Source organism: Diplotaxodon limnothrissa, linkage group LG20, assembly GCF_057381915.1.
Source record: "Diplotaxodon limnothrissa isolate DT_005_m linkage group LG20, D_limnothrissa_male_GT1.1, whole genome shotgun sequence".
NCBI lineage: Eukaryota > Metazoa > Chordata > Actinopteri > Cichliformes > Cichlidae > Diplotaxodon > Diplotaxodon limnothrissa.
In genome coordinates, this window is record NC_140615.1 from 17272363 (window position 1) to 17290634 (window position 18272).

General features: G+C 40.5%; 3 protein-coding genes across 3 annotated transcripts; 2 read left to right on the top strand and 1 right to left on the bottom strand.

Moving 5' to 3' along the window:
• Nucleotides 1-915: 915 nt before the first annotated feature.
• Nucleotides 916-4082, top strand: LOC146610753 (troponin C, skeletal muscle-like). Its single transcript, XM_085344161.1, has 6 exons — nt 916-1025; nt 1884-1935; nt 2384-2527; nt 2807-2921; nt 3069-3205; nt 3583-4082. The coding sequence occupies exons 1-6, from the start codon at nt 1023-1025 to the stop codon at nt 3612-3614; spliced, it is 483 nt and encodes a 160-aa protein (XP_085200287.1). The 5' UTR covers nt 916-1022; the 3' UTR covers nt 3615-4082.
• A 906-nt stretch (nt 4083-4988) lies between these two features.
• Nucleotides 4989-6218, bottom strand: taf13 (TATA-box binding protein associated factor 13). The gene is made up of 2 exons (XM_085344163.1): nt 5686-6218; nt 4989-5607 (listed from the first exon to the last, which is right to left on the bottom strand). Exon 2 carries the CDS (start codon nt 5602-5604, stop codon nt 5230-5232), a length of 375 nt encoding a protein of 124 aa, XP_085200289.1. The 5' UTR covers nt 5605-5607; nt 5686-6218; the 3' UTR covers nt 4989-5229.
• LOC146610755 (solute carrier family 35 member H1-like) lies at nt 5425-17868 on the top strand. The gene is made up of 10 exons (XM_085344155.1): nt 5425-6525; nt 6823-7030; nt 7222-7372; nt 7951-8014; nt 8131-8203; nt 8834-9002; nt 9531-9614; nt 15529-15704; nt 16212-16341; nt 16712-17868. Exons 2-10 carry the CDS (start codon nt 6920-6922, stop codon nt 16846-16848), a joined length of 1095 nt encoding a protein of 364 aa, XP_085200281.1. The 5' UTR covers nt 5425-6525; nt 6823-6919; the 3' UTR covers nt 16849-17868.
• Nucleotides 17869-18272: the final 404 nt, after the last annotated feature.

Here is an 18272-nt window from a genome sequence, read left to right on the forward strand (position 1 = left end):
ACAGAGCGGATGAGTTAAATCTCCCCCTGCAACGTGCAGCTCTCCCTCTGGAGTATATAGTCTGCAAGCCCCCACCACCACCACCTCTCAAAAGCACCTCCCACCTCCTTCTCTTCAGGTCTGCTCCTCTTCTCAGTATCCTGTCCTCCCTTCTAGTCTCTTACCTTGGGTCCCTCCCTTGGGAACTGCACACCATATAAGGAGCAGCTGGTTGTGTTTAGAAAGTTAAGTAGCAGCATGGTCTGAAATCTGCCGGCTATTCAGGGCACCTCTAAGGAGAGGTTAGAGGTCTGGTCTCACAGCATTTTCCTCTTGGTTTAGAGTTTCCCATCCAGATTGAATCTCCATCACCACAAAACCCAAAGCTTACTCACTAATCTTTGGCTCCCCCTTGTTGTTTTCTGTTTTGTATTTACAAGGCAAAATAGAAATCAACAGTACACTGACATGCATGCACTGATGTGAGCCAAATTTGTGTTTGTATTTTATTATTTCGAAGGGAGGGTGGGCATCTTGTTTTAGGATCTCACTACTGAGAGTTGCAACGGGGCCTTTTCTAAGAAGTATGATGCTTTTTGATTTATTTTATAGAAAAATTCTGTATTTTCAGTTTTCTTTCTCTCTGGTTTTCCAGAGTGAATTCTCTTAAAGTAAGCTGGGTTCCTTCTCATATCCAACATCTGAGGACAATCTCAGTGTGATGCTTTCATGCATTTCCCCCACAAACTTTGAAAATGTATCCTTTACTTCTTTAGCATACTTATAACCACAACTTCAATAAAGTGGAGCGTTCACCTCGAAAGTGTGATTGGCTTGCCCTGGCCCCAGAACCCTAAAAGTTCAGGATACTAAATCTGGAGGCCTGTGAGAGGCAGGGGGCGGGACCTCCTTGTCCCGTTTAAAGTGTCTCTGAACCATCACTTGATGTCTAGTCTCTCTGTTGGGGTGCACACGGATTGACCACTCCTTTGGGCTTTTCTTTTATCCTTGGATATTTGGGGGGGAAAAGCTAATCCACAAACATGGTAAGACCAATCAGTTGTGCAAATGACCAGTTCAGCTATCGGCTGATTTCATTAGAGAGTGAGCAATAAAGGAATAAAGGCATGTGAATGTGTAAAAATCATTAGCTGAGTTTCTGAGAAGCATATTTCTTTCTGTTGGTGTTGTTCAGATATGTATATGTTGCTTTCCCCTAAAATAGTTGTTTTTTCTTTTTAGTAATTCAGCATTTTTTTCCACTTAGTTTTTTTTTTTGTTCTCTGCTGGTTTTGAGTTAAATTGATATGAAATATGCTCAAACTCATATTTTAGCCAGTTATCTGTTGTAAATAGACTACTTTAAATCCTTGTGGGAAGTTAACAATGGGTGTTGATGGGCAGGATGGGTGTCAGCTGGGAAGGTGCTGATTCTGCTTAGGCAACAAATTCCTCGGGATTGGATGTCTGCAGGCCTTATACAGCGAAGCTAATGTGTTGAGCCTGAAATAGCCGGACTAATTTTCATCAAGCTCAAGAATCCTTTCGAGATGCACCCATCGTGTGACTTGTGATAGCATGTTTCAGTATCATTATTACAACCATTAATCACTCTGTAAATATTACAGTCACAAGTTTAAAATATCAATCCTGAATCTCTGAACTGTACCATCTCCACTGTGCGTAAAAATACTTTTACGCACAGTGGAGATGATCCGTGTAGTTTAGGGGTGGGGGGTGGGGGGGTGGGGGGGTAGGTTGTTTAAAACGAATAGAAAATATGATAAAGAATTATTTTGCCACCGTGCTTGGCTAAGACAAGCAAGTTTAACTGGAACAATCAACTAAGCCTAAATGAAACATGTAATGAGTGAAGTGATGCACTGGACACTGCTTTCTTCCAGACTGACGCGCAACAAGAGGCCCGCTCCTACCTGAGCGAGGACATGTTGGCTGGTGAGTACAGTACTAGTTGCTTAGCCTAAATAACGCCATTACAGTAAGCTATGAAATGAAACACGCGTGATACATGTTTTGAATTATACCACCCTTAAATGCAATCACACAATAAGCCAATCAGTTCTACTTCAGATCATTTTTTTTCTACCAGCAAGAGCTCGTACAGCCTAAAGAGAATGCAGATCCACGGCGTGAAGCCAGATGGAGCAAACTGGTATGAAAGAAAAACCAAGAATAGCACAATGAGAATTATTCACAAAGAAGCGGACCTCGCAGTTTTTCAGTCGTTAAAAGCAAACTGGGGTGCTATTTTAAAGGATAATGGTGTACTATCGCAACGATTAATGCTCGGTGAAAAAGAACAATAAAGCAGAAAAGTACCAAACTGAGAAATGAGACCAGCTTGGAACAAACACACGCCTTCATTCAATTCTCGTTTCTCCAGAGTTCAAGGCCGCCTTTGACTTGTTCGACACCGATGGTGGCGGTGATATCAGCACCAAGGAGTTGGGTACCGTGATGAGGATGCTGGGCCAGAACCCGACAAGAGAGGAGCTGGATGAGATCATCGAGGAGGTCGATGAGGACGGTGAGAAACGGGAAATGTAGTTTATGCCTGATGGCGACACAGCAGAACAGCTGTGTGTCTTAAGTGTTTTTACACACAGGGACACTTTATGGTAATTCAGTAATTAGAGGTGGTGGTATTTCTAAACACCCCGTCAACATGACATTTTTACTGCACTAACAAATTCTGGGTTGTTCCATTGAACTCCCGGTGTTTCCATGCGTAAAACGGTCAACAAAGTTATCACGACAATGGGTTGATCTGATGCGTATCAATCACGTGGCTCCACTAAACCCTCAGGTAGCGGCACCATCGACTTCGAGGAGTTCTTGGTCATGATGGTGAGACTGATAAAGGAGGACCAGGCCGGAAAGAGCGAGGAAGAGTTGGCAGACTGCTTCCGTGTGTTTGACAAGTAAGCTCGCGCTCACACTGTTTACACTAATCGTTTGTGTGCGCGCGCGCGCGCGTGTGTTTTGTTTTGGGTTTTTTTTTTTTGTTGCTACATCACCTTTACTCGATCTTTACATTCACGTACATTTTGTTGTTGTCGCGTGCGCAGGAACGGCGACGGTTACATCGACAGAGAAGAGTTTGCCCTTATCATCCGCAGCACCGGCGAGGCCATCTCAGAGGAGGAGGTCGATGAGCTGCTGAAGGAAGGAGACAAGAACAGCGACGGCATGCTGGACTTTGACGGTATGTGTCAAATGAAAATGATGAAGCTGTCAGCTCACTTATTATTGAACCTTGAGGAGTCTCTATGAAGGAGGTAGAGAGTGCATGAGGGGGGAAATCCTGTTTATTAAGAGGCTGCAGCTTTGCTAGAGTACCAATAAGCTGTATCAGTCTTGTTCTATGGCATATCAGGTTTTACAGTCAGACTTTAGGGACCATATTGTTGCCTGCTAGGCTGTGTTGTACAGTTCCTACACTCCTGTAATCATCTTAAAATCAAATCACACCCCGGCTTCCTGCTTGAGCTGAACTACTACCTGTTCCTTTACAGTTTATTCAAGTAAATAAAGAAATGGATGTATAATGTAATGCTGTCCAATTTCTCTTTTCTTTATCAGAATTCCTCAAGATGATGGAGAATGTGCAGTAGAACAAGAAAGACTCATGGACATTCCTCCACCCTTCTGTGAACCCCCATTCTGACCCACTCCCTCCTTCTCCCTCTTGTCCACCTGGTTCACTGCCTTTCTTCTCCATCCTTATAGAAGTCCTCAACAGACAGCTAGAGCACCCAGTGGGGGGTCGCTGGCTGGGCAACATCTTTTCCCTGGCTCGCTTGTAAATGCAGACATCCCCTAGATGCCATGCTGACACCCAGCCCTGTAACAGGACAGCAAGGCTGCAACAGGGGTTTTTTTTCACTGCACACAGCTTTTGCAGTATGCATGGCATGTCGTGTCATCAGTGACCCCCTCCCCCTCTCTGCTGGTAAAGCTCTGATCTAGATGTATTCTAGATAGACGGGCAGCTTGTTACCTGCTGCTTAGACCAATTAATTCAATCACTTCACTGTATAAAGAAGTAATTTGCTTGAAATAAATGAACTAACACATGCTCACTTGTAGTTGGTCTGTCATATTTATGGTCTGTGTAATAATTTTGTTTTGAGGAATATTAATAAAATCTGTTTCTTTTCCTCTTTTTGTCCGTTTTGTTCCAACCACAGCCAGTTTTGCTTTTAAAATAACCAAAAGCCTCGACTGAGGTCAGAATGATTTGGACATTACGGACAGTCGGAAAACCTCAGTTCATCACGCATGTGGGCACAGATGAGGTCGGCATCATGTCTAGTATTCCTGGCTGTGCTGATAAAGTTTAATTGCGGGTTGCAAACTGTCTGCTTTGACAAATATTTACGACACTTTTCTATAAAAAAAAAAAATCTGGAACACTCCTATTTTTGAATACCAGCAACTTGCTCCTGAAAACTTGGGACTGGAACACATTTCCCTCTGTGTTTGGGAGACGATGATACCAGCTGGTGTAGTTTCCATCCATCTTCATCCGCTTTATCCGAGGCCGGGTCGCGGGGGCAGCAGCCTAAGTGTAGTTTTACAAGGCAAATTGGCTTCTTTTTTTGGGTTTGTTTTTCACTCGTGCTTGACATAGGATTTCAGCTGCTCAGCAGTTTGTGGCTTAATTTACTGTATTGTGTTTTTTGTTTCATTACCACAGCGTGTCCAGAAGGGGGATATGAAGAGCAACCCTTCTCGTGTAATTTCATTTACACAACCTAAATCTATCTAAAACCTTTTCTTTAGATACTTCACATACATTTGAGGATTCAATCTGTGGGTTTAAGTTACATACTTATTTCTTTACTTATTCAAAATAAAATTATGCTTAAATTCTTGTGCAGATCCACTCTTCACGTATCAGATTGGTAACACAGCACAATGCTGTGCTTTAAAACAAAGTGTTATGTTTTCTGGTTCTGGTGCTTAAAAAAAAAAGAAAGTTGTTTGTGCACAAGAGATGAGGACCTGGTTATTTTAAAACTATTGGCAAGTTGCTTTATTTTACATAACCAAAAAGTCTGAAATCAAGCATATACACTGAAATTCGTTGTTATTGTTATACGGTCTATAAACACACACACGACGCAAACATGCAGTCTGAAGACTGAATGAACTCACGAGCAAACGAACAGTAAATTAAAAGAAACAAAGGTCATGGGAGGAATAACAACCAGTCCCGTTGTGAGTTTAAGAGCCATAATTTGCTTCATCAAAAGCTTTCCGAGCTCTCTTCAGCTCCTCGTTCATGGTCAGCAGATCTTTGACTCTAGCAAACTTCCTGGGATCTTTGCGAATGAGGAAAACGATGTCCTCCACCTGGACGCGACCCTGGCGCCCGATAGACATGGCCTTGTGGGTCATTTCCGTGATAAACTCGATCACCAGATCCTCCAGAATATCCACAGACTCCGTGTAAGGGTTCTGGTCATCTCCAAATCCGTACATCATGCACCGGAGCTCCTTGGAGAAGAGTCTCTTTCTCTTGCCGTAGCCGACATCCACCCCGCCGGAGCCGTCCTCCAACTCTTCGTCGAAGCCTGGCTCGTCCTCCTCCTCCGCCATTTGCTGAAAAACACCCGCAAGCGTTATTCAAACCTCAACATTAGCTGCTCATTGTTAAATACGCGTTAGCATTAACCTTACCTTGTGCTTGTTCACGACTGTCTCACAACAACAGCTTGTTAAGTGCGCCGACTTCCGCTTTTGTTTCCTTGACTGAGGAAGTGGTGGTTTGGAGAGGAAACAGACAGGGCTAGAAATCACAGATACTCCCCCCTTGTGGCCAGTGTTTAAATTTACTCGTGTTATTCGTCAGTATAGCCAACACAGGTGCTGACGGTGAGTTTCCTTTAAAGCACGATCTGTTTGATTGCATCGGAAGCCCAAACTTAATTTCATATCGCCGGGTGTATGCGGGAATCACCGACACGTAGCTTGCTTAGAATGTAAAAAGCTATATTCACGTGTGTTTAAGCTAAGCCAATTTCATTTGGTATTATTTTAGCTAAACCTTAGATCTAGACAAACTATGCACAATGGGCGATGGCAAGTTGGTGGTGTGAGTGGAAACAGGAGCATTGTTCAAGTGGCTGATCGAAGAACAACACCTCACAGCATTCGTGGAAAGAAATGGATCTCGGTGCTTGAACAGAGGGCTCAGATTCTAAGTAAACACTGAGAGCCTGACCGCGGGGGCTCAGCACGTGCTCATTGCCGTGAGTAAGTGACACGTCCCCGTGGATCTTGCTGTGGACTCCTGCCCTGCCAAGTGATGTTCAAAGCTTATCTCAGTCAACCGGATTGAGTATTATAGCTAATTACTGGCCTGATAATGTTAACAAGTCAATATAGATGCTAAATGACAGGCTAATGTTAGCTAATGAACTATAAGGCAAGTTAACGAAGAAGCCAGTTTGACTTATAAAACGTAGCAGCTATCCAGTGAGCCTTCCTCTCTCAGTCACTGTTGGAGCACTGTTGCTGGTGAGTTCGTTTGCTGGGGTTGTCTGATGTTCCTGTTGGTTAACGGACAGTTTTAAAGATTCGCATAACATTGTTACCAGCTGCTTATCCGCTAGCACAACCAGTTAAGAGAATGCTAGTAGCTGATAACGTTTAATTTGAGCTAAAATGAATGTTGCCGTTATGCTAACATTGTATCAAATAGGTTTCGCTTAAATTCTGTCTGAGCGCCTGTTCCACTAACTAGCATTAATATGCACAAACGCAGCCCTGCTCTTACCTTGCTTTTCTTCTCTGCGGTGTTTCTGCTGTAAAAAGGTCTGGTATGGCTGTTCGGGGAGGATGTGGGTTCAGGTCGGAGATGGCCCCTCTGCAGTAGCTGTGTGTTGTGGACAGCTGGTCCTGGCAGTCCCGTATGGCGTGCCCAGTCCAGTTCCTGTGCAGGGGGCTGCGCACTGTTGGATTAGTTCTTCTCTACTATGTCTTCTCTATAGGCATCACATTCTATAACAAATGGCTAATGAAGGTGAGTAAAGAAGCTCATACAGCCTTGTCAGTTTCTTATAACATGCTTGGTTGTGTTAAAGGTGATTAATGAAAATGAGCACCTGAGGACGCTCTGCTTTGCTTGTCTGGGGATCTCCTGGATCCTGAGAAAGAGACTTACACTGACTAGTCCATCCTAGATGACCCCAACTGTTTCTCTCCCTTTCTTAGGGCTTCCACTACCCCCTCTTCATGACTTTAGTTCACCTCACCATCATCTTCTGTCTGTCAGCTCTGACACGACAGGCTGTGCAGTGGTGGACAGGGAAACCTCGCGTTACTCTCAGGTGGAAAGAGTACCTCAGAAAAGTAGCACCCACGGGTGAGTTTTATCTTGAGTCTGGAGACTGGTGATTTAGACGGGGGACAGTCGCCTCTTATCGGGTTCACCGATTGACTAAGCTCTGTGGAATGCTTCGTCTAAAGTCCACGTGGAGAGAATAAATACGACAACCCCGACGAGAATGATGAAAATATCTAAAAGCAAGTGCATTAAATGAACCGTTCCAAACCAGTTTTGCCTCGTTTAAACTAAAATTCTGCACAAACTTAAGTTGTAATAAGATTAGTTTAAAAGAGTCAGAAGGAAAAAGTGAATCAAAGACTAAGAGAAGCAAAAATCCAGAGAAATTAAATCAAAAGTAATTAATATTTTGTTCTGTTTTACTGTATACACTAAAATGACATCAAGGTGATTTTAATATGTGAATAAAGGGCAGTGGGATTGATTATATACATACATGTTGTTGTTGTTGTTGTTGTTGTTGTTGTTGTTGTTGTTGTTGTTTTTTTTTTTTGTTTTTTTTTAGTGAGTATTTGTGCTCTAAATGCACTGAAATGAGTGGTTTTAAAATGAACCTGTCATCCTGTACTCTTAAGTTCTGTCCTTCTTACCTGCAGCCATCGCAACAGCGCTGGATATTGGACTTTCCAATTGGAGCTTCCTCTTCATCACCATTAGCCTGTAAGTTTGTGAATTGGACGTTTTTATTATCAGTTCATATGTGTCAGTATTTTATCTTAACCAGTCATTGTATTGTTCTTTACATATTCTACGACTTTTATTTTGTGTCATTCAAGGTATACCATGACCAAGTCCTCAGCAGTGCTTTTTATCCTGTTTTTCTCTCTGGTCTTTAAACTGGAGGAGCCGGTGAGTGTACCGATCACATGACACTGACAGCAGTGCTAACAGTGCAGTTTTGTCTTCACTTTAATGTCACCCAGACACAACTGGAGAATTAAGCATGCTTCTTATACAGGCAAAATGATGCAAGAGGCAATTCTTTTAGTCTGTTTCCTCGATTGTGGCGCAATGCACAAAGCAGACATCCAGCAATGTTCACAAAGTGCACTGTGGCTGTAGCAGAACATAAGAACTTTCTAATCTGAAAAAAGTCCTGCACCTGCACAAATTTATAACCGGTTCGGTTATAAATTTGCCAATTTTTCTTAATGGTGTCATAGCTTAAAGATTTAATTCTGTCCACCTTTAGCACCAAATCACAACAGTCAGTCACAGCGCTTTGAGGCGTTTGAGCTCTAACTGTGGTATTGTATCACTTCCTGTTACAGAGCACAGTGGTGTTTTTGTGCAGCTTGATGGGGGTTTCATCACATGAGCAGTAATGAGCAATCATTACCTCCCGTCTACTCTCTCCTCTAGCTTGTGCTTTGTTCTGTTCTTCTTTTACCTGTTATCCTCTACTTTCTTCTTCTGTTTCCTGTGCAATTTTAACTTGAAACTGCTGCGTGTCGTTGTCTTTTCTCCCTTTTAATCCAGAACCCGTTTCTGATCCTGGTGGTCCTGTTGATCTCCTGCGGTCTCTTTATGTTTACCTTTGAGTCGACCCAGTTTAATCTGGAAGGCTTTATTCTGGTGCTCCTAGCATCCTTCATAGGGGGGATTCGATGGACCCTCACTCAGGTCCTCACGCAGAAAGCAGAGCTGGGTAAGTGTTCAGCCACTGTGGAGTGACAGCTTCCAAAGAGGTTAAAAAGCCTATAACCTGGATCTACACCAATTAATTTTGGGCTGTGGCTTTCATCAGATATACAGTAAAACAGGATACACACGCCATTTCAAAGAGGATTGGTGTGAAATACAAAAAAAAAAAAGAAAACAACTATCATAGAGACCTAAAATATCTTGTTATGTGGTTTCAACCTAGCCGTTATCCTTGAATGGTCTACAACAAGTTAACAAGATCCACCAGTGATGACTCTAATGCAGGTTTTGACACAACATTAACAGCAGGTGAAGTGGGGTTGTTGCTTCCCACTGTCTTTTTTCTGAGTTTATACAGCAACATCTATCCATAAGTATTTACAAAGTAAACACATTGAAGCCCAACATCAGTAACTTTAACTATATGCCAGGCTTGTAAAGCACTGATTTAAAACTCTGCTATGATTTGAGGTTTCCCAGCTGGGACACAGTTCCCTGCATTTTTCATCTTTTTCATGTCGCACTGTTTTAGGCCTTCAAAACCCAATAGATGCCATGTACCACCTCCAACCTCTCATGTTCCTTGGGCTCTTTCCTCTCTTCCTGTTTAATGAAGGTGAGTATAGACATAAGTTCATTGTCTTTCATGTTTTGTCGCTGCATTAAATTAAGCTCTGTAGCCCCTAATTTTATTTTTTTTAAACTTTTTATTTTGTACTTTTTCCAAATTTATAGTACATGCAAACAAAAATATGAAAAAAGAAACAAACTAAAAGGAATAAAGGACACCTAATCTGAGGGGGAAAAAAACCAAAAACAAGGAGGAGAGGTCCCTGCCTTATGGGGCTGAGTGAGTCTTATAGGCTATCCATTTTGTCCACTGTTTTCGGTGTTTGTCATATTTCATTCTCAAGGTGTAGATCATTTTCTCCATTTTATATATATGTCCTCGATTACATCAGTCCATTCTTCCAATTTTAAAGGGTCACTTTTCAGCCAGTTTTTTGTTATTACCTTTTTGCTTGACGACAACATAATTTTAAACAAGTAACGGTCCTCCTTATTTTTTCCCATATTCCAAAATACTCGTGCCTTACACGGCACGTCATACCCCAGCACTTTCTTCATTGTTACTGCAATGCTTTCCCAGTAAGGTTTGATATCTTTACACTTCCAAAACACATGAGAATGATTGGCGTCCCAGTCTCCACATAATCTCCAGCATCGTTGGGGTGTTTTCAGCTGCTTGCTTTTGATATAAGGAGTAATAAAGAACCTAATCACATTTTTCCAGCCATATTCTCTCCATCGTCTAGAGCTGGTGGAATTATGCTGTGTGAGACATACGCCAGTCATCCTCTGACAACTCAAGATGTAATTCAGATTCCTACTTTTGTTTGATATATAATGTTTCATTCCTATTCAAATTTTGCAGACCATTATATAATTTCGATAAAATTCTTGATGGAGGATTTTTATATGCACCTGTTATTATTTCTATTATATGGCTTCTTTCTCTCAAGAGCTTCTTCCTAATTTGTAAAAATGTCTTCATTGAAAATACCTAAATAAATCTGATTTATCCAGTCCAAACTGTCTCTGTAGATTCTCAAAGGATTTTAATGTTTTCCCGTCTATTAATGTGCACATTGCTGTAATTCCTTTATTGACCCATCTTAAAAATGTACTATCCCATTGTCCACTTTGGAATTTTTGAGAATATGCAGGCCAAATCAGCAATTTACAGTCTTCTATAATTCTATATTTCTTCACTATAATCCACCAGAGTTTAATAGTGAATTCAGTAATGAGATTTGTGTTCGTAGACTGGATAGTTTCTCCTCCCAATCTTGCTTGTGGATGACATGATGAGCAATAATTTATCTCCATATGCTTCCATTTTGAGGTGTAATCCGGTGAACACCAGTAAACAATATTCCTTGAAATTCGGGAGGGCAAGTCCTCCTTTTTCTTTTCTTAATTGGAGTATTTTAAATCTTATTCTTGGCTTTGTCCCTTTCCAAATAAATCTACTAACTAATTTATCCCATCTACCAAATTGTGCATCAGGTATATGGACTGGCAATGAAGTGAATAGATACAGTAGTCGAGGAAGCTCATTCATTTTTATTACCTCTATTCTTGAGCTAAGGTCCATGACAAGTGGAGCCCATTTAATCAAATCTTTTTGGATTGTATTACTAATCTTTACATAATTTGCCTCGTATAGTGTACTTATTTTGCTAGTTAGATAGACACTTAAATATTTGATCTTATTTGAGTCCCATTTTAATTTATATTCGTTTTGAATTGAATCTTTGGGGAAATAATTCAGACAAAGTACTTGAGTCTTTCCCTGTGTCCGGCAGCCTCGCCTCTGTCGGTGCGCCCCAGGGCAGCTGTGGCTACAATGTAGCTTGCTATCGCCAGTGTGTGAATGGGTGAATGACTGAATGTAGTGTAAAGCGCTTTGGGGTCCTTAATGACTAGAAAAGCGCTATACAAATGCAGGCCATTTACGATATTTAGTTTATACCCTGAATTTTTGCCAAAATATTTTAATGCTTTAATCAATCGAGGAAAGGTCGTGTCAGGATCCTGTAGGTATATAATTATATCATCAGCAAAGAGACCTATTCGTTGTTCAATTTTAGAAACTAAAACCCCTTTTTAAGTCTGCACTTTGCCGTATATACTGAGCCTGTCAGGGACCAAGCAGTAAAGCATAAAGGACACAGGTGGTTTTAATTCAAAAAAGGGGTTTTATTGACCCAAAAATATGAAAATATATTTAACAAAGCCAAAACTTAAACAGGCAGACCAATAAAAGAGGTCAACTCAATAGACTAAACTCAAGATAATAATTACCAAAACCTCAAACAAACATATGATAAACTGACCTGCTGAAATGACACATGGGGGAACTTAAATACTGGTTTTGCTAAACCAAATGACACACACAGGGAAAACAAAATGGCTGCCATATAAGCAACTAATACAAAACAATTAAACAAACATGAAACACCCCCCAGGCAATCAAGCATGTGGTGCAATCCAATTAGGCTGTCAGTGGTACTTCAGGTCTCCCAGCCCTTTGTCACACCTTTTGCCAGACAGGAGGAGACACCAACCCCCAGGTAACTCGAACAAAGAAAGATGTATTAATATAACATAAAACAGAACTTTGACCTTAAGGTTAATGTGTGCACGCCATATAAACATGGGAAGGTGTGATGGAAAAATACATACATTTAATAAAGAAACAGTATTGAACAATAAGTAGAATATTTTAAAGTAGCGACTGTAAATTAAACTAAGGTGAATCAACTAGTGGTGAGGTGTGGAGCTTACCATGTGTGGCATGCCATCACAGAGCCAAAGGCTCGATATACAGAGCAAAAAGGGCTGGATTCAGCAACCCTGCCTGGTTCCTCTGAAGAGCTCAAAACTGTCTGTCAGGTCCCCTCTAGCCAATGGCCTGTGGTACAAGGATTGTATACACTCGATGAAGATACTGTTAAAGCCCATTCTTTTCAAAACAGCAAAAAGAAATATCCAAGAGACTCTATCAAAGGCCTTTTCAGCATCTAAGCTCACTAAGGCTGTTGGAATTTTCTCTTTATTAACTTCGTTAATTATATGCAAAGTGCGTCGTATATTATCTAGTGTCTGTCGCTCCTTAATCCTGTCTGGTCTTCATCCACCAGATCTGGGAGAAACGGCTCTAAGCGTCTTGTGATTATGGATGTAAATAATTTATAATCCACATTTAAGATAGAGATTGGGTGATAAGAGTCACAGTTTTTCCTGTTTTTACCTTCTTTTGGTAAGACTGATATAATGGCCTCTTTCCAAGAGGGTGGAATTTTAGCGTGTTTTAATGTCCAGTTAAAAGAATCTATCAAAATAGGAGCCAAGTCCTCTTTAAAAGTCTTATACCACTCATTGGGATACCCATCACTCCCTGGACTTTTATTAGATTTCAATCTCCTTATTGCCTTATCCAGTTCTTCCTTAGTGATTGGTTTAGTTAAAAATTCATTTTGAGTTGTCCCAATAGAAGGAAGGTCTAACTGAGCCAAGTACTCTTCAATTTCTTGTCCGTTTTTCTGGTCGGGTTGATTATACGATGTTTTATAGTATTTTTGAAAGGCTTTTTTTTTTTTTTTTTAATCTGTGTTGGTTCATATAGTAGTTCCTTGGTGTTTGGATCTCTAATCTTATTAACTGCATTACTTATTTGTATTGATTTTAACCGTTTAGCCAGTATTTTGGTTGCTTTGGAACCAGATTCATAAAATGTTTGTTTTGTGAATCTCAGTTTCTTTTCTATTTCCTCCATAGACAGATCGCTTAGTTGTTTTCTTACATCTTTAATGCTTTCAGCCAAGTCGGCACTCAAATCTGTGTGCTGTGTTTTTTCCTAAATCCCTTAATCGTTGTTCTAATTTGAATTGTGTGAGCTTTTGTAGCCCCTAATTATGGCATTTCAAGTCTTTTGAAAACCTTTACAGACCCCACTGTGCAGCGTGATGGTCATAAGAAACTGATTATGTGTCAACACGGTGCCTATTCTGACACCCACACCTCATTTACATGTAAATAGGCAATAGCTCACATGTGTAATAGATTAGCAGTAGTTTCTCAGGGGTTCAGCTCAGCTGCAGAAAGTGGAGGATTATCAAAGCCCTGTAGCAGGTGCTTGATTAATGGGCACCCACAGTGTTTCTTTTCCTTCTGCTACTGGACTCTGTGGCAGGCCCAAGAACCAAAGTGTGAAAAGTTGTGAAATTTAAAACACAGCCCTGATTGGTTTCAGCACAATACAACGGCCCGTGTGTTGAAATTGCAAATATGCTCTAGCACCCTACGAGCTCTTCTCATTTCTCTGCTTTGGGCTCCCTTGTAACGTCTCTCCTCTGTACTCCCACCTGTACATCAGTTGCAGTGCAGAGTCTTGAAGTCCGTCTCAATTCCTAAAACGTATGACATAATAAACAAAGGCAGAGATCCATGCGTCACATTGTGCCACACCGTGAATGTAATTAAAAGCAAAAAACTGGTCCAGTAATGTAGCCACAGTTCTTTTCACCGATACTGCTTTAAAGGCTGCAAGAATCTCGCATTTTGTTAAACTCCTGTTGCCTCGTCTTCTCTCTCCTCGCGGTTCATCCTGGCCTGGCAGATCAGAGATGACATGGGAGTGAGACGATGGGGCACAGGAACAAGAACAAACAAGTGTGTGGGACGAGTATGCATTTGTGGACGTTGGAGTGGAAGGGGATTGTTTGAGGTGTGGTCCAGCTGCCTTCACTTCAGATAAATGATATCCCAAATTCTTTATAATTTATGAAATGGAATTTACGAGAAGTGGTCTCACTGTTCTTAAGGGCAGCCTTACTGAGGGGACTCACATGAGCACATCAGTCCAGATGTAGCTCAGTGACAGAGGGCCTCTGCTTTTGTGCCACAGTCAAGCACGTAACATTTGTTGCGAGATCGATCAACTTTAGACCAGACAACAAAAACGACGGAGGCTCCGGAAAAGTGCAATCAAACGATGAGTTTTATTATCACAGGAGAACAACCAACCGTCAGCATACGGATTGTTTTGCTCTGACAAGAATACATTGGGTTCTGGTTTTATAGGATAAAATATCACATCTACGTCAATACAGTTCAAAAATACATGGTGACAGACGGGCAAAAGTTCAACCCGTGCAGACAAGGGTACATCACGTACACTTCTAATAACCATACACCGACATATCACTTCTCTTTTCTACATTACTTGCCTTTTAGGGTAATAACTTCAGGTCTTAGCATCTCTGAGAGCTAATAATGGACCCTCATCATTAATCACTAAGTAGAGTACTTTGCAGCCAGTCTCAAACTGAAGCAGAAGACGCTTAGGCCTTTGCTCAAACCTGCTACTAGATTAATATGTGTATTGTAAGCATGCATGCAATTAACCTGCTATGTTCTCATCTCCCCTCAGCATGTATCATCTGGACACTCTCACCAGTGAAGCTTAAAACCTTCTAGAATGGAACATCAACTCTAACCAAGCACATTTATGCATTGTGTATAAAATGAACTCAACCTATAAAAATAGAAAGGTCAATGTGATGACAGACATATTCAATGCAATATAAACCCTGTAGGAAATATTACTGATACATGATACTGTGAAACATGTTATTAATACATTCTTCATAAGGCAAATTATATGGTAGCAATAAAAGAATCTCTGAATCCCAACACATTGCACACCAGAGCTGTAATCTACAAATAAAACACTGCTGATTCAAGCAGAAGTGGCAGTGTGGTTCACCACACACCTCTCATTAGAAGAACAAAAAGGAACTCCTTTATAAAATCTCTACAAGATATTGGACTTTCAAAAGACATGAGTGGGCAAGCCCTATAAGCAGTCCGTGGAAAACTATTGTAACTGCGTAATTGCCGATCTACCTGGAGTGCTGCCACTCCTAAAAAATCTGTCCTGATTCTTTCCTCTGTGCCTGCAGGGCTGAGCCTCAGCACCTCAGAGAAGTTATTCCGGGTGACGGAGCTCTCGCCTCTCCTGTATTCCCTCTTCACATTAAGCATTGGCGGCTTGCTGGCCTTTGGTTTGGGCTTCTCTGAGTTCCTGCTGGTCTCCCGAACCTCCAGCCTCACCTTATCCATATCAGGGATCTTTAAGGTAATTACTTACTTTCTGTGTTGTCAACATCTTTTTTTTCACCTCCAGCTGGTGGATGGCTGCCACTAGAAGTGCCTTGAGGTGACTGCTGTTGTGAATTGGTGCTATATCAATAGAATTGAATTAGATTGGTGAAGCCAAAGAAATCTGTCCGCAATACCAGAGCCATAGCTGAGTTTAATATGGGAGGTTGCGGTTCTTTTGGTGCTTACTCTGAGCTACTAAAGCAGTTATGTGTAATCTTTGTGGATGTTCTGACAGATCAGAGGGTTCACTAGGGCTTTGGATGTAAGCATATAACATCTTTATTATGAAAATCAACTTTATTGACTAAGTATGTCTACACATACATTGTTTTGTTTTTTGATCTCAGTGTACTTACATGTAAATATGTTCTAAAAATGTTATGTAATAAATAAGGGATTGTTACTGTGTTACATGTGGACTTGGGTTTTTTCAGAGCTGTCTAATGAAGTCTTCTCTGTTCCTTGTGTTGATTTCCTGCAGGAAGTATGCACTCTGCTTTTAGCCGCTTTTCTGATGGGAGACAAAATGAGTATGCTCAACTGGCTGGGATTCGCTGTGTGTCTGTGTGGTATTTCATTACACGTGGGACTCAAGACATATTATTCTAAAAGTAAGTTTTATTTATGTTTTCACCATATTTACTGCTCTACATCCTAAAAACATAAAAATACTCAAAGCATTTTTTTTTTAATGGCATATAATATATTTTTATTTTCTACACAAAAACCATTGGTAAGCTCCCTTTTAGTAAAATCCAGGAATTTTGAATATGTAAATTTTTTTGTTTTAAGTTACGTTTGAGAATGTGCCCTTGTTCACCGAACAGTCTGTTCTCTGATTTCTAGTTTACATATCACATTTTCTACATGTAATGTCACAGTTTTCTTCAGAATCTTTAAAAAGGAAAGAAAGGAAAGGAGGAAGGAGACTTTGCAGGGTGGTGACCATGCTGATGGTGTAAATTTTCTATCTTCCATCAGATAAGGGTCCTTCTTTAAGGCAGCTCAAGAGTAAGAGCCCAGAACTTGAGCTGCCGTTACTGCAGCGAAATGGGAATGAAAGTAAGGACTCGGCTACTGATGAATGTGATGATGAAGAAGAGATCACTCTACACTGACAGGACTTGGACACGGTCTCCATGCTGCACATTCCTTCCCTACTCTTTTGTTAGATGGTTTGAACAGTGATGTCAGAGAAGTGTTTCCAGGTGTGGGACTCTTGTTTTTTTTTTTTTTGTTTTTTTTTGTCCCCACCACGAGTCACAGTCTGGCTCAGGGCCTCCTTATGGACTCTATATTTACATAGTACTTTAAACGTGGCACAGCTGATAACATTTTACCTTCAAAATGTAGCAGATGCATGCATACATTAACAAAGAATATGTGGAGAGCAAAGGAGTAAACTCCAGCTTTAACAGGATACTTTGGCACCTCGACTCTGGTGGATCAGTTCTGTCAGCTCTGCAGTATTAACATATCGTTTCATATATTTGACAAATTATTATGAATAACTTATTTCATGGACAAATGCTGACGAGGCAGAGTGCAAACTTTAATATTATAAGTTAGTGATGGTAAAAATGGATTACTGCGCTTCCTTTGATTCCTATTTCTTTGGTTGGCTTTGTAATTAGATTTAGATAATATAATAGATGACAGATGGATCATGAAAGACTGCAGAGCTTCAGTGAATTAAATCCTGAGGTTACTTTTTAGTTTAGTCAGTTAACTGCCATCAAAATTTCATTTTTAAAATTTTTTGTTTTGTGGTTTTTGGGGCTTGGGATTTTTTTCCCCCAATCCCAAACTCAGAGATAATCAGATTCATTTTGCATTGACTGAATCAGCTGTTTAATGGATGACGGCCTCTGTATGTCAGAAATTTCAATAATCATAAAGTACTAAACATTACAAAGACACAAGTCAGCTTTTACAGAGCTCAGATTGATGTCAGGACTTTTGCCTAAAATTCTAACTTTGCTAATGAAGTTAAAATATTCATTGATTGCATATTTAATTTGTAGAGTTGAAGAGTGTTTATTGAATTGGACAATAATTGTCTACAGCCTTTTTGAGTCATAATTTGAGATGTCATGAATAGTGAAACTGATCTTTAATGTGCCTTATAAGCAGATGGAAGGAACAATTTTAATAACTGATGATGACTTTGTTAGAGTTTAAAGCCATTTCTAAATGTTTGTTTTTTTTGTCATGATTTTCTTTAAATGCAGTGTTGTTTGAGTGTTATTTCAGAAAATAAACAAAAAATTTGTTTTCGTTACTTTTGATATTCCAGAGGTTTCTGTTAACGATCATGGAGCTGTTTGCTCATCCCAGATTTACGTTGTTGTAGGATTAATCCAAACCAGAGGCATAAAGGCGTGCTGTGTGTGGTCACAGAAAAACTGAGTCATTCATTAGATGATGTGACCTGTGCACCACCTTAATCTCAACTTCATGGAGCCTGACCCCAGACTATGCAAGGTTACAGAGGCGAGACATGGAAATACCCTAAATCCAAGGAGATGGGACAAAATTAGTG

Excerpts from the sequence above, each read along its gene's own strand:
- LOC146610755 (XM_085344155.1), top strand. The coding sequence starts at position 6,920 with ATGGCGTGCCCAGTCCAGTTCCTGTGCAGGGGGCTGCGCACTGTTGGA. Across the intron at positions 7,031-7,221 it reads ATAACAAATGGCTAATGAAG|GGCTTCCACTACCCCCTCTT; the intron begins GTGAGTAAAGAA and ends TCCCTTTCTTAG. Across the intron at positions 8,015-8,130 it reads CTCTTCATCACCATTAGCCT|GTATACCATGACCAAGTCCT; the intron begins GTAAGTTTGTGA and ends GTGTCATTCAAG.
- taf13 (XM_085344163.1), bottom strand. The coding sequence starts at position 5,604 with ATGGCGGAGGAGGAGGACGAGCCAGGCTTCGACGAAGAGTTGGAGGAC.
- LOC146610753 (XM_085344161.1), top strand. Across the intron at positions 2,528-2,806 it reads CGAGGAGGTCGATGAGGACG|GTAGCGGCACCATCGACTTC; the intron begins GTGAGAAACGGG and ends CTAAACCCTCAG. Across the intron at positions 3,206-3,582 it reads CGGCATGCTGGACTTTGACG|AATTCCTCAAGATGATGGAG; the intron begins GTATGTGTCAAA and ends TTTCTTTATCAG.